The sequence below is a fragment of the Pristis pectinata genome, chromosome 2 (assembly GCF_009764475.1).
Source record: "Pristis pectinata isolate sPriPec2 chromosome 2, sPriPec2.1.pri, whole genome shotgun sequence".
In the NCBI taxonomy this organism is placed as follows: Eukaryota; Metazoa; Chordata; class Chondrichthyes; order Rhinopristiformes; family Pristidae; genus Pristis; species Pristis pectinata.
Window position 1 is genome coordinate 120,426,922 of NC_067406.1, and position 16,424 is coordinate 120,443,345.

At 40.2% G+C, this 16,424-nt stretch overlaps 1 protein-coding gene across 1 annotated transcript in view; it reads left to right on the forward strand.

The window, feature by feature from the left end:
* The window catches only part of LOC127584248 (ADP/ATP translocase 4-like), a 43,345-nt gene that overhangs the window by 11,761 nt on the left and 15,160 nt on the right, over positions 1 to 16,424 (forward strand). The window contains exons 2-3 of the mRNA XM_052040894.1: positions 10,364 to 10,491; positions 15,966 to 16,083. Coding sequence (XP_051896854.1) covers positions 10,364 to 10,491; positions 15,966 to 16,083 — 246 coding nt within the window. The remainder of the gene's footprint in view (positions 1 to 10,363; positions 10,492 to 15,965; positions 16,084 to 16,424) is intronic.

Sequence of the window (16,424 nt, forward strand, 5' to 3'; positions counted from 1 at the left end):
CTCGAGTCTTTTTTCTTCCTCATCTAGTGTAACCGTCTATTCCCTTCTCCCTCATATTTTTCCCCAGCCTCTCCTTAAATGCATGTGTACTGTTTTCTTCAACCATTCCTTGCAGTAGTGAGTTCTACATTCCTGCTACACTTTGGGTGACAGTTTCTGAATTCCTTATTGGGCATCTTGATGACTGATTTATATTGAAGGTGCTCAGTGATTCAGGCAGCATCTATGGAAGGCAATCGGCAGTCGACGTTTTGGGTTGCAACCCTTTATCTGGACTGAAAGATAGAGGGAAGAATGCATGGCCATTATAAAAAGGTGGAAGGATGGGATGAAGTAAGGGCTGGCAAGTGATAGGTGGATCTAGGTGAGGGGAGAGTTGGAATGGTGCCGGAAGCAGGGAAGTGATGGGCAGAACTGACAAAGGGCCGAAGTTGATGGAATCTAATGGGATAGAAGGTGGAACATGGAATGTGGGGGGGGGGGGGGCAAGGAGGCAGGGCAGAGGGGAGTAGTGGGGGAGGAGAACCATTGGGAGTAGTGTGTGGGTGATCGGTGGATGGAGAGGGTGGAGAAGGGGAAAGAGATGTGGTGATGGGGGCCAGGTAGATCAGGAGGGGAGAGAACAGGCACAGAAGAGGAGCAGTTACCAGAAGATGGGGAATTCAGTGTTCATACCACCAGGTTGTAGGCTGCCCAGACAGAATATGAGATGCTGTTCCTCTGGTTTGCGTTTAGCCTCAACTTGTCTGTCCTTGCCCTCTTCTGCCATGTCGATGTGAGAATGGGAAGGAGAATTAAGTGGCTGGTAACTGGGAAATCCAGAAAGCCACAGCAGATGGAGCAAAAGTGTTTGGCGAAGTGGTGGCCCAGTTTGTGTCCGGTCTCGCAGGTGGACAGGAAGCCACAACAGGAGCACCATATGCATTTAATAATGCTGGGAGATATGCATGTGAAAGACTGCCTCACCTGGAAGGACTGTTTGGGGCCCTGGATGGTGGTGAGGGAGTAGGTGTAGGGGCAGGTGTACACCTTTTGCCGTTACAGGGAGAGTGCCTGGGGAGGGACGGGTTAATGGGTGGGGAGGGATGAGTGAACCAGGGAGTCATGGAGAGAGTGATCCTTGAGAAAGGGGAGGAGAAGATGTGGTAGGTGATGGGATACAGTTGTAGGTGGCGGAAGTTGTGAAGAATGAGGTGCTGGATGTGTAAACTGGTGGGGTGGTAGGTACTAGAGGATCTCTATCCCTGTTCTGCCTGGCTGGTGATGGGATTAGGGCATAAGTGTGGGAAATAGAGGAGATTTATATTGATATAGATTGATTGTAACTAGTTAAGTTTTTCCCCACAAATGAAAATACTTTCTGTGTCTGCTCTTATAAAAACTCTTTAAATTTTTAAACATTGAAAAGGCAGCATCTGTGTAAAGAGAAATAAAATTAATGCATCAGGTTCATCAGAACTGTTTTTATTTCAGATTTCTGGCATCTACGTTTTTTTTGATTTTCATAATTTTAAGTATTCCTCTTCCATCAGGTAGAAGATACAGGAGCCTGAGGGCATGTACCACCAGACTTAAGGACAGTTTCTACCCCACTGTGATAAGACTGTTGAATGGTTCCCTTATACAATGAGATGGACAATGACCTCATGATCTACCTTGTTGTGACCTTGCACCTTATTGCACTGCACTTTCTCTGTAGCTGTGACACTTTACTCTGTACCGGGAATTATAGACTGGTGAGTCTTACCTCAGTGGTTGGTAAGCTGATGGAGAAGATCCTGAGAGGCAGGATTTATGAACATTTGGAGAGGTATAATATTATTAGGAATAGTCAGCATGGCTTTGTCAAGGACAGGTCCTGTCTTATGAGCCTGATTGAATTTTTTGAGGTTGTGACTAAGCACATCGATGAAGGGAGAGCAGTAGATGTAGTGTATATGGATTTCAGCAAGGTGTTTGATAAGGTACCCCACGCGAGGCTTATGGAGAAGGTGAGGAGACATGGGATCCAAGGGGACATTGCAGTGTCGATCCAGAACTGGCTGGCCCACAGAAGACAAAGAGTGGTTGTTGAAGGGTCGTATTCTGAGTGGAGGTCAGTGACCAGTGGTGTACCTCAGGCATCTGTACTGGGACCCTTACTCTTTGTGATTTTTATAAATGACCTGGATGAGGAAGTGGAGGGGTGGGTGAGTAAGTTTTCGGATGACACGAAGGTTGGGGCTGTTGTGGATAGTTTGGGGGGCTGTCAGAGGATACAGAGGGACATAGATAGGATGCAGAGTTGAGCTGAGAAGTGGCAGAATGCAGTTCAACCCAGATAAGTGTGAAGTGGTTCATTTTGGTAGGTCAAATATGTTGGCGGAATATAGTATTAATGGTAGGACTCTTGGCAGTGTGGAGGATCAGAGGGATCTTGGGGTCCGAGTCCATAGGACGCTCAAAGCGGCTGCGCAGGTTGACTGTTGTTAAGAAGGCATATGGTGTATTGTCCTTCATCAATCGGGGAATTGAATTTAGGAGCCGTGAGGTATTGTTGCAGCTATATAGGTCCCTGGTCAGACCCCACTTGGAGTATTATGCTCAGTTCTGGTCGCCTCACTACAGGAAAGATGTGGAAACCATAGAGAGGGTGCAGAGGAGATTTACAAGAATGCTGCCTGGAATGCGGAGCATGCCTTATGAAAGCAGGTTGAGGGAACTTGGCCTTTTCTCCTTGGAGAGACGGAGGATGAGGGGGGACCTGATAGAGGTGTTTATGGTGATGAGAGGTATTGATAGGGTAGATAGTCAGAGGCTTTTCCCCAGGGCTGAATTGGTGGCCACAAGAGGACATAGGTTTAAGGTGCTGGGGAGTAGATATAGAGGAGATGTCAGGGGTAAGTTTTTTTACTCAGAGTGGTGAGTGCGTGGAATGGGCTGCTGGAAGCGGTGGTGGAGGTGGATACGATGGGGTCTTTCAAGAAACTGTTAGGTAGGTACATGGAGCTGAGTAAACTAAAGGGCTATGGGTAAGCCTAGTAACTCATAGGGTAGGGGCATGTTCGGCACAGCTTTGTGGGCCAAAGGGCCTGAATTGTGCTGTAGTTTCTCTATGTTCCGTGTACTGTTATTTTTTTACTACATCAATGCACTCTGTACTATCTCAATGTAACTGCACTGTGTAATGAATTGACCTGTACAATCTGTTTGTAAGACAACCTTTTCACTGTACCTCAGTACAAGTAACAATAATAAACCAATATCAATATTCTGTTAGGTCCCCTTATCTTTTTCCAATAGGTAAAAGACCCTGCCTGTTTTTTTTCTTTCCTAATATGTACACCCTCACATTTCTGGTCTCATCCTTGTAACTCTTCCTTGCACCCCCTCTAGTGCCTTTATGTTCATTTTATAATACTATCAGAAATATGATCAGAAATTGAATCAAGATTTGATACCTGTTTTAAAATGTATTTCTAAGTTTGAAATAACCTCAAACTACTATTTCTAGGGGGAGTGAATCTTCATTTTAGATCCACTCTCTAGAAACAGTAGTTTAAGATTATTTATATAGCCTTGCTAACCTGTAGTGAAACCTTTAGTAATTAGTGGTTTTGTACTCTGCCATTCTGTTTTACCTCTATCCAACATAAACTTGTATTTTCCCAGTAAAAAGTGGTTTCTGTATTCTTCCAACCAAAGTCAGTGATCCATATTGTATTTTATTTGCCTGTTCTACAAGTTTATTAATATTCTCTAGTTTGTTGCAGTCCTTCTCACAAGAACACAAGAAAATAGGACAAAGAGAAGTCCATCAGGTTTCTCAAGTTTGCTGTTATTCATTATGATCAGTGCTAATCTACACCAGGCCTCAGCTTTTCTTTGTCAGTTCCCCATAGCCATCAATGCCCTGTTCTTTCAAAAATATATCTACTTATATGATCTACCCTGCATCACTCTCTGGGTTAGAGAATTCCAGAGACTCACTGCCCTCTGGGAGAAGAAATTTCAGAACACCTCTGTTTTAAATGACTGGCCCTGTATCTCATTCAAGACTTTCCCCATTACTCAAAGCATCTCAACATCTGTCATGCCCCTTAGTATCTTACATGTTTCAATAAAATCACCCCTCTTAACTCCAAAGAATACAGACGCAACCTGTCCGATAAGGCATTTAGCCTGGTGAATCTCCTGTGGATGATCTCCAATGCTATTATATCCTTTCTTGGGTAAGGGGAATAAAACTATGCACAGTATTCAAAGTGTGACCCTGTCCAATTCTAACAAAACTTGACTACTTATTAACTCTAACCCTTTTGCAATAAAGACCTATATGCCATTTGCCTTCTTAACTACTTGCTGCATCTGCCTGCTAACCTTTTGTGATTCATGCATTAACTATCTTCCCCCAATTTATATTTGCCACAGATTTACAATAAAAATCACTCAAACAGATAATCATAGAAAGTACAGCACAATACAGGCCCTTCAGCCCACAATATTGTGCCGACCTTTAAACCTCGCCTAAGACTATATAACCCCTCCCCCCCCCACATACCCTCTATTTTAAATTCCTCCATATGCTTATCTAGCAATCTCTTGAATTTGACCAATGTATCTGCCTCCACTACCGCTCCAGGCAGCACATTCCATGCCCCAACCACTCTCTGGGTAAAAAAAAACCTCCCTTATATATATCCCTTGAACTTCCCACCCATTACTTTAAAGCTATGCCCTCTTGTAATTGAGCATTGGTGCCCTGGGAAAGAGGTGCTGGCTGTCTATCTATTCCTCTAAATATTTTGTATACCTCTATCATGTCTTCTCTCATCCTTCTCCTCTCCAAAGAGTAAAGCCCTAGCTCCCTTAGTCTCTCCACATAATGCATACTCTCTAAACCAGGCAGCATCCTGGTAAATCTCCTCTGCACCCTTTCCAACGCTTCCACATCCTTTCTATAATGAGGCGACCAGAACTGGACACAGTACTCTTAGTGTGGTCTAACCAGAGTTTTGTAGAGCTGCAATCCTGTTGGTCACTTTGTTGTTGTAGCAGTTTGCTGTGTTTTCTAAACATTAACTGTCTCTCAGAAACTTTATCAATAAAGTGCAGCTTGACATCCCAAGGTCTTGTCAAATTCTACATAAATAAAGTCTGTAATAATTAATGATGGTTATGTTACAAAATTCTTCAGATTTATGTAATTTGTTATTAATATCATTCTGTTTCTGTTTTGTTTATATCAGTATGTCATGTTGCTTGTTTTTAGTTGATTAGAGGATCATCTACTGGCTCCATATTTTAATTAGGATTAAAATTAAATTTTTATTAAAACATCCTGAGGTCTTGTCAAATTCTACATAAATAAAGTCTGTAATAATTAATGATGGTTATGTTACAAAATTCTTCAGATTTATGTAATTTGTTATAATTAATATCATTCTATTTCCGTTTTGTTTATATCAGTATATGTTGCTTGTTTTTAGTTGATTAGGGGATCATCTAATGGCTCCATATTTTAATTAGGATTAAATTTTTATTAAATTATGCTTAGATTTACATTAGCAATTTTGAACTAATTATGTTCTATTTAAAATCATTCTTAAAAGAATCAAACCATATTTGTACCAACAATTAAAAGGGCATACTATTGAAATAAAACTACATTCAACCAGCAATGTTCAGTGGTAAATTATACTGAAGTATATAACATTTGAGGCATTTAAAATAATCCATCTTGCATGGGTTCAAGAACAAGTATCAGATGCTTATTAGAAATGCAACACAGCCATAAAGATGGTCAAGAAATTTCTATAAAAGAAAGCAATGATGGAAACAGCAACATCTTTTTAACTGTGTCAGTAGTTAGAAAATCATTAAAAATCATGTACTAAAGGATGTTTTCATAAGCGCCAAGTTTAAACCAATTCTCAACTCATGGCAAAACTGCTAATTGAGTATTTTGCAGCAGTATACTCTAGTCTTGTATTCCAAATGTGGAGTGCTTTATTCTTAATTCTGTTTTCAATATTAAAAATAGGATTACTGTTTTGAGTAGAGTAGGAAAGCTCAAAATTGATCAGAATCATAGCAAAAATATAACACAAAGTGCCCATTCAGTTTATCATTGGCTGCACTAATAATAAAGAAAAAAGAGTTCTCTGGCAGATTACAGCTATTCACATAAACATCCAAGTTCTTTTTTAATTATCTGCCTCTACCACCCTGTTGGGCAAGGAGTTTCAGATCCCTGCCATCCTCTTAGTGGAAGTAAAAAATTCCTCATCTCCGCTTTAATCTTTCTACCACTTAATCACTTTAACTTGGCCCGCCTCAGTTAAGAGAAATAGGTTCTTCCTATTGAGTCTCTGCAGATCCCTCATAATCTTATGCACTTAATTACATCTCCCCTCAGTCCCTTTGCTTAAAGGAAACAAACCTAGCTTATTCAGCCCCCACCTCCTCTTCCCCCCCCCCCCCCCCCCCCCCATGGCTACAATTTTCCATTCCTAGCAATGTCCTGGTAAATGTCTGTATCTTCTCCTGTGCAATTGCATCTTCTATAATATGGTGAACAGAGCCATACACAGTATTCAATTTATGATTGGTGTAACAAGTCTTGTATACATTTCTAACATGAGGCTGCTTTTCAGGGTTATATTCATCCAGAATTGATTAAAGGGGTGGAGCTTTTAGCTTTCCTTCACAGTTGAATAGATAATGTTTCCCCCTGGTGTAAAATGCATTCCAATTTACAAATAAAGGGACTCATTAGAGCCAGAAAACTACAGGCATCAGCTTGACAACCATTATCAGGAGAATGCTTGAAGAGATGAAAAGAAATGCCAGTTGTATTACTGAGAAATGGAATGTGTCATTTGGATTACATAAACACAACTTCCAGAAAAAGGTTAGTCTAATCAAATTTGATAATCTTTGATGTTCACTTGGAACTGAATGCTCAAAAAGCCTTTAAGATATCTCACAAAACATTACTTCAAATGGTAATGGACCCTGATTCATTGTAGTGCTCTTGGTCCTAAACACTCACAGGTACATACTCTCCTGTACCTTAAAGTCACATCCACTTAGGCTGTTTGCTCCTATGCCGGGAACCTGGCATAGATTCCTGCCCTTCCCACTGTCATCTGCAAATGTGCTGGGATTCTGAAGCAAATCCCTGTATTCTTCTGGCTCTCCCCCAACAATGAATTGCCTCACAGCTTGATATGGAAAAGTGTCTCAGTGGGCTGAGTGAGAAGCAGAGCTGCTCAGTTTGAAATGTAGAGCTTAGGTTTGCACCCAGTAGGTGCAGGCTGTTGTTGGGTTCTGGCAGACTGCTTGCATCATACAATCTATCTCATGACTTCTTGTTGTATGTGATGGAAGCTGCTGCCTCCCTGTGTCTTTCTTTGGCTGCACAGTTCTCCACAATCCAGAGATTTCTCTTTGGTAATGAGATCAACTGTGATCCCTGCAACCACCGCCGCCAGCCCTCATAGGCAGCCTCTCCACACTGAGCAGTGGGAGCATTTCATTGGTGAAGAAGTTCCCAATGGAGCCACATGCAAAAATGTGGAGAGTAGGAATGCATGTCACATCCCCAGCACAATAGTGTTGCCAGTCATGCATCTCTATTTATAATACTAAATTATAATTACATATTAGTGCTGATTCCATTAGTGCTTGTCTACCAGGAACACTTAACAATATAGCAGCATACTAGTGGATTATTCCTAAATCTGCTAATGTGTACTTTTTAATTGTGTTGTTGAAAATGATGTTTGGAATCTGGACATTATATTTGCAGATGGTGTGAAAGTTTTTACACTCTATTGTGTTAACACTTGTAATCAAATAACAACAATGATTTGCATGAGGTGTATCTGTATATATTGTATCTATATCAAATAAATTGAGCAGCATAAGGAAATAGTCACATGATCAAAGCAGTCAGGGAGGTATTTTTTAAGGCATATCTTAAAGGATTAGGGAAGGAATTGTACAGCTTGTAGTCTAGGCAACTAAGTGATTTGAAATTGGAGCTAGCAATAGTTCAGAGTTCGAGGCACGCAGAGATCTTAGAGAGCTGTTGGGCTAGCAGGAATTTCAAAGGTATAAAACAAAGATTAGAATTTTAAAGGAAAGATGCGGCTGAACTGGGAGCTAAAATAAATCAGTAAGTGATTGATAAATGGGATCTGGTACAGATCAGGATATGACCAGCCAACTTTTAGGTAGCTTCAGGTTTCAAAAGGTGGAATATGGGAAGCCAGCCAGCCCGCAGGACGTGGGAATGGTCAAAACCTAGAGGTAATGCTGGTGAACAACAACTTAAGTTTGGATAGTGCCTTTTTTGTAGGAAAATGTATGAAAGTCCTCAGAGGTTTTAGCTACCAGAGCATTAGAGCAGATAACTAAAGGAGGAAAGGGAAGTTCGAGGGCTTTAGGGAAGGCATTCAAGAGTTTAGGGACCTGGCTATTGAAGATATTGTTGTAAAAACTATTGCAGTATGCATCCAGTGTGTGACACAAAGCAAATTTAACAAATAATATACAAATTGGTAGCATCATTGTAGAATACACGTCATTTGCAGGGAACAATAATGAAAGAGTTTGAGAAAGAAAAAGACTCCAGTGTTGTGCAAAGGTCACTGTGGGTTCATAACAAATGTAAATAGATTTTACCTAAAAATAACATGGTGTCAAGTTATGTTACTAGAATAATTCACCATATATCAATTTGCTCCAATGCAGGTTGTTGGTTAGTACAATGCACAGTTAATGATCATCTTTGGAAACTATAGGAGACTTGTATAAGTAATTGTGGTAATGGAAGCAGACGCGATAGTGGCATTTAAGAGGCATTTAGACAGACATGAACATGAGGGAATGGAGGGATATGGATCATGTGCAGGCAGATAGGTTTGGTTTAATTTGGCATCGTGGTTGGCACAGACACCATGGATCAAAGGGCTTGTTCCTGTGCTGTACTGTTCTATGTATTTCCCGGTTTAAGAAACTTCAGATACACAGACTAAGTTCCTTAAGCATACTTATTTGAACTATAGTGATGTACACTTAATAGAAAACTTGTCAGAAGCAACTCTAGCAGCAACATGCAAGTAGCACCTAGCTACAATCCTTCGGGGTCTCTATAGCCCCCTTTTACAGAGAACAAGCCTCCTATGGACACTGATATTCATTGCTATAACACGTGCCCTTGGGATCACTTTCTAACACTGCTCTCATTATTCCAGCATTTATTCTTTAAATAGCAACACTCCACTGTAATGGAAAAAATGTTGCTTCTATCATGGCAGAACTTTATAAGACCTTACACCTGAAATCACAGTTGGTAAGCTACATACCTGGGAGCTGCGAGATTATGTAATGTGTTAGTGAAATAGAAGGGCTCTGAACTTGACACATTGTGATGTTGCACAGAGAAGCCTAACAATGCTTTTCTGTCAGCCTTGCAATTGAAGATTGTGATATTTGTGGAATTTTCACAACATAGGGTGAACCACACTACTTCTAACACAATTAAAATTTATTAAAGCAAATGTATTAAATGTATTCTAGGCCTAAAACTAAGCATGATACAAATCTAGACAATTATTTGCATCCCATTGTACATAAAAACTTAAGACCAATCAGTGGTAAAATTGATCGTACTCTGACAGTTATAGATCGTTGAGTCATTCCACAGAGGTCCTGGGTATCTCTCAACCATGTTCTCATTAATAATATTGATAAAAGCTGTTAAATGAAGCAGTTCATTTATTTGTTAAGGCCTTGCATCCTCAATAAATATGAAATGCAAAACTCTGTAGCTCATTTCTTCCGGATGGGTTTGTGAGAATGCTTATTGTTGTCATCATATAAGGACTTTGTAGTTCATTTAACCATTGAAATACAATTAATAATCTTATAATAAGAGGTACTGCAGACTTGCATTTATATGAAGCCTCCTGCGTGTCTCTGATTGCCCCAAAACATTTTGCAGTAATGAAATGCTTTTGAGTTGTGTTGCAGGAATACAGCGAACTTGTACACAGCAAGCTTTCACAAATAGCAATGCAGTAATGACTAGATAATGTTTTACCATTTTTTATTAAGGGATAAATATTTGCCCGGGTGATAACTTTAACATCCACTTAAGAGAGCAGATGTTTTACGTAAAAGACAAGACCAGAATTCACACATACTGCACTTAGAATGCCAGCCTAGCGTTTTTGATAAGGCCTCTGTTCTTAGAAAAGAATCCTACAAATTGAACCACAGGTCTTTGTTACTTTATTTTACTATTTGCAAGTCAGTTTTGCAGTTTTATTTTCAATATTTGAAAACACTTCTTATACAAGTTATATCTTTTTAGGATTTCTGAGTTTTTGGCGTGGCAACTTAGCGAATGTGATTCGATATTTCCCAACTCAGGCTCTGAATTTTGCCTTCAAGGACAAATACAAGCAATTATTTATGGGAGGAATTGACAAAGAAAAACAGGTATAATATAGATAACAGTACCAATACAAAAAAATGGAATATTATTTTGTTTTAACTCCTGTCTTCAGTGAAATAATAGAATAACAGTTAGATATGTAGATAAGGAAAGAATCTAACATACTTTGTGTCCATGATCCTAAAGGGAGTTTTATTCACCACAAGATTGTTGCAATGTACCTTGCACCATAAGGTGACAGGATATTGCTCTGTGCTTTGTTTGTTGTGAGCAAAAGAGTGCAGGGACGGAACCACACCCCAACGTGGTGAACACACAGTGATGGGAAGCTTGGTGAAACTTACGACAATATGTCTGCCAAAAGACAGGACGTGAAGAGAGATGGTTTGCAAATGTACCCATCTTACTTTCACCTAAAGACTGCAGACTAGACGTTGTACAGATTGTAAAAACATGCACTAAAATAACAGTCTGTGGGGTCCAGTGCCAATTTGTCATGTGATTTTCTTCTCCAAAAAGGCCTATTCACCTTGAAATTGAAAGTGGCATGAATTTTCCTATACAAGTATGTTTAATTTCATGAACACTGGACACCTGTGGAAATCAACCAGCATTAACTGACATTAGGATTCTAGTTCTTAAAAGGGACCCGACCACTGATTGCTTGACTTAGCCATCCTGCTCCTTGCTTACTAGTTATCAAGCTAGTTGCCTATGACTGACATTACAGCTGCCAGTCAGCAAATCAAGCCCCAAGAGACTGATGAAGCAAAGTGCTCCATCTGCAGTGTGGGACGTTACATCCCTTGGCTTGGGAAAGTGCTGGAAGTGTCAAACACAGCAGTAAGTTAGCACTTTTCAGGAGCTAGCCATGACCTGTACAAGTTTAATAAAGACAACCAGAAGTTCCATTTGATGATAAAGGCACACAGAAATGCACTCATTAATGCTCTTTCTTGTAAGTGAAGGTTGCTTGAAACAGCAGATACCTACAGTAACAGACAGAAGACAGACTCTTCTTACCTCAGGCTCATTCACTTGGAAGAAAGGTTGCTAACCATAATGGGGTCTGATTCAACAAGCAGTTACTTTGAGAGGATCAAAAATTATTTCTTGTCCCAATGTACATATATATTTACAATCAGCCCATTCACATTCCACTGCCCCCAACTGCACATTATCTTCTGCCTGTGAACATTCACACTCACCGATACCAGTTGAGCTACTGAATGGAGAAGATGTAGTCTCATTGCATTTGTCACTCCCACACACCAGCTCAGAATGAAGGATAGTAAGACACATTACCATGGTAGACAGCTGGCAATAACCAATGTAGAAAGGATAATTCATGTTCCAACTTCACGCATCAGCAAGGTCACACTAACTCAGCTGTGGTGTCTCTGAAAAGAACTGCAAGTGAGATGGCTATAGAGACACAACCTATTAGAATACAAGCATGCTTGATGGATTGTCTAGACTGACAACAAGAGATGTCAAGGAGCATAGGGGAGGCCTGTTCTAATCTTTCATAGGTTTTTGAGCAGGACCTAGAACCCATTCTTTCCAACAGGGAAGTGGTAAACAGCTTAATGCCTCCAGCTCAATTGTGGTGTAGGAGGTGTTGCCAGAGATCTCAGTTGCCATTACACAACTGGCAGAGGCCACCCATAGCCACAATCCTTCAATGGACTATCAGTCAGCTATGCTTAGTTGCAGCCAGGTGCAGACAGTTACCATCCTGGTGCTGGTTTCCATGGTAGATAAGTGGGTTTGAGACTGTGACGCCAGCTATACAATCTGTCCTTCAGCAGATTACCAAGCCATCTGATGCCCCAGCCTGGGGAAGTGTCATTGGGTTTGTGGAACAATAATAATCTATTCTCTTACAGGAAAATGACATTCCTTCTCCAACCACTGGCACTTCAACAGCGCCCTCACAATTGCCCCTAAACCAACTAGTCCAGGTTGCAGCCACTCTTGTCAATATGATTTTCATTCATGACCAGAACTATTTGGGTTTGCCCTTTGCAGCCATCTGTTACTTCCTTCACTAGAAAGAAGGAATCATCCATCAGCTTAGCTGCTGACACAGGGCTAACTTAGACTTTATAAACAAAATTACTTTTAAGAAGCACAAAGTGAATGCACATGATTGGATAGTCATTAGCATAGTTAAGCTTTTGAATTAAAGTTAAGATATTAAACATTTTTATTTCATGCGTAAAAGTCCTGATATTGATCAATTCCTTTGCTCTTCCTCTTGTTATTTATGATGAATGGAGCACGGTGGTCACTAATAGAGCAAGCCAGCATGGACACAGTTGGTGACCACAGTGCTCCCTTAATTTAGCACAATGATGAAGCTTGTTTTCATTCATTGCCAGTACTGCATTGTGGCCATACAGGTAAGTGTAGCTATTTTCCCATGAGGCTACAAAGGAGCACCTTGCAGTGCTTGAGGTCAACAGATGGATTGTGTTTGTACTCAGAAGCAAATGTGATGGCAAGGACACTTTCATTTTATTGCCATTCAATTATAAACTGGCAATCAATGTAGCTGTTGAGTCATTTATAAATAGCAGTGATTGAGTGGCACAGAATGTTGGCAGATTGACAGCCATCATCTTTCCAAATGGGGTCGTCATCTTCATTGTAGTAGGGCTTCCCTCATGAGGGCAAGTAAATATTTTAAACCCTGGTAAGGACTGCATTTGCTCAAAAAGTTGATAACCTAGCATTCTTTAATGTAGCCAAGACTTCTCCTGCCATAGCAGTGAGCCCAGATTTGGGTGAGGAAAGGATCCTACAGTCTTTACCCTCAAGAGTCAAGTGTTTCTTCCCCTGGGGATGAGAGAGTTGAATGAGCTGGAAACATTGCAGTAATTTCTACTAACAGTCTCTACAGCTGAATACCCAGAAGATGATAGACCTTTCAATTACTGAGTAGCTCCAAATTCACATGTGAAGCCCAGGGTACTACATGAGTATCTCTGTTACTCTGACCTGATTCCTGTCTGTGTCCCACACTGTATGTTAATTACATTTCCATAATGTGCCTTCACAGAGGAGGAACATCCAGTTGAAAGTTGTATAGGGATTGGCTTCAGCCGGAAGTGATCTAGCATTCTGCATTGTTACATTGCATGCATACGTGTTTCTGAACAGTTTAAGCATGATATCCACTATTTGACCACTTTTAGAGTTAGCAAGTGATTTATTTGGATAGCTTAGACGCACAGCAGAATTTCTAGCAGCACTCCAGTCTATGTGCAAAAACTATAACAATAGAAGTATAATAGCGTTTCAGTAATGTCAACAAAATTCTGATGGAATGAATATCCATTTCATTTTTTCTTCAGATTTGCTCTGAAGTTGTCACTAATGGAAATTAGCCACTTGCATCTCAGTTTGTTCCAGTCATTTCTTCAGGGCAGTTTTTTCCAGTTTTGGGGAAACGTACACAACCATCTGACTCAGGAGCATACTCCAGCTACATACCACACATTACTGCAGTGACATATTTGACCAAGGCTCTGAATTATACTGAAGAAAGAAAGTGTCTGGCAGTTTGTTTCAGCAAAACTGCAGACATAAATGACTAAATGATTTTTTTTTCATTATTAATGTTCACTTTCTCCTGTTGTGATAGCCAATGAACCTTAATGGACCAGATCTTGCTGGCATAGGTGTATTGATTGCAATCACCTCCACAGTCACTTCATTGCCCAAGATGCCTGATTTAAGTATGAGTCCGGCTTGCCTTGTGGCCCAAAGCATCCTGGACTTGATGAAGCCCTGCCCCAAGCTTTGTCAGTTCTCTGAGCAGGAAAGGTTTTTAAATTTCTCGTGACATTCAGAAACATCCCAAAAATAGTAATATCTAAACTTGCTTAAAATCACTTCCAAATAATTAGAAACATTGAACAACAGCAAAAAAAAGCTTAAATTTCTTATCTGCAGCCATATATAGTTAAATCAATGACATTACAGATCTTGTGGAATGTCTAACCTGGCACGGAATCCAAGAGCTAGCTAGCTGTCTGTCTGTCTGTCTCTCTCTCTCTCTCCCTCTCTCCCTCCCTCCCTCCTGTGCCCCACCCATTTGCCCATTCCTTCCCCCCCCCCCGCCCCCCTTTGCATAAACTGAGGAATCTTAACAAGGCTGAGCTCCACTCTGCAGTTGGACCATGGACAGTCCAGCAGTGGAGCGTCTGGGATGGTGCCTCCAACTGCTAAGTTTTGTCTTTCTTTTTAAGTATATATCAAAGTCAAGTTTATTGTCATATGCACAAGTACATGTATGCACAGGTGCATTAAAAAACTAACACAGCAGCATCATAGGCACATAGCATCATATAAGCAGCATTCACATGAAAATTAACCATAAATTACACACAATTTTTACAAGAAAAAAACACAGAACAAAAAAATACAAGTTCATTTTAGTGCAAAGTGTTCAGAATGGTTATAGTGTTGCTAAACTGTAGTGGTGATTAGGGTTTTGCTGGTTGATTCAGGAACTGAATGGTTCAATGGAAGTAGCTGTTCTTGAACCTGGTGGTGTGGGACTCCAAGCTTCTGTACCTCCTGCCTGATGGTAGCTACAAAAAGATAGCATGGCTCAGATGGTGGGGATCTTTGGATGTTGCCTTCTTGAGGCAGTGCTCTCCTGTAGGTACTACCAATGGTGGGGAGGAATGTGCTGATGATATATTGGGCAGAGCCCACTACTCTCTGCAGCTTCTTGCATTCCCGAGCATTCGAATTGCCGTACCAGACCATGACGCAACCAGTCAGGATACTTTCAACAGTACATCTGTAGAAGTTTGTTAGAGTGTTCAGTGACAAGTTGAACCTCCGTAACCTAAGAAAGTAAGGACACTCGTGCACTTTCCTTATGATTGCATCTATGTGCTGGGCCCAGGACATGTCATCTGATATTTTAAAGCTGCTGACTCTCCACTGCTGATCCCTTAATGTAGACTGGTGCATGTTTGCCTTCCTGAAGTCAACATCGGCTCTTTAGTTTTTCTGACATTGAGCGAGAGGTTGCACAAGTTCCAGATTTGTTGCATTTAAACAGGTAAATGTTAGGTCACTGAGTGATTATGAATACCTGTTATCTTTGTCTTGTTTTTTTTCTGTCTTGTATTTTAGTTTAAGTAGATATAAGCCTGAAAATTCAATTTCAATTGAATAAAATTTTTTGTCTTTTTAAATAAGCAACTGTTACTACATAGTACTTTTAGCACCAATGATTGCAGATAAATCATGCAGCAGTTATTTAATTATACATAACTATAAGTTTTCAACCTTGTATTTAACAGAGTCTGGAAAAGAGATGCTTTTGTAAAACTTGCAAGTGAGCATAAGTAAGTTGTACAAAAGTTGAATGGGTGTAAATTAGAAACATTGTCTTTAAAAGCCTTGATAGTTGAAATGAAATCTTTGTGTAAATGTAAGTAAGTGTTCATGTTGAATTAAAAATATATAAGGATGAGATTTTTTTTCATTTCAGTTTGGAAAATGGTTCTTGGCAAACTTAGCATCTGGAGGAGCTGCGGGTGCTACGTCCTTGTGTTTTGTATATCCACTGGATTTTGCGCGAACACGTTTGGCAGCTGACATCGGCAAAGGTATCATGCAGGAAGTTATCTCGGATTGTACTGTCAGTACTCACACCACAAAAATTAGTGTTAGACAACTAAGCACTTTGGGTTGAAGAGAAGGCTATTGAGAAGGAATTGGAATAATTAAAACTTAGTTTACTTGAGAGAATGTGGAGGTTGTAAGAAAAGTTATTTCAGGAGATATTGATTACATTTAGCCAGTAACAGAATCAACACTTTGATTTAAACAAAGGCAGTCCCATTGATTTGGATAACTAAGGAGAATCATTGGACCATATCAGAGTTAGAAGAAAATCAGTGGAAATTCATCACATTCATAGTCATAGAAACTAATTACAACAAAAAAT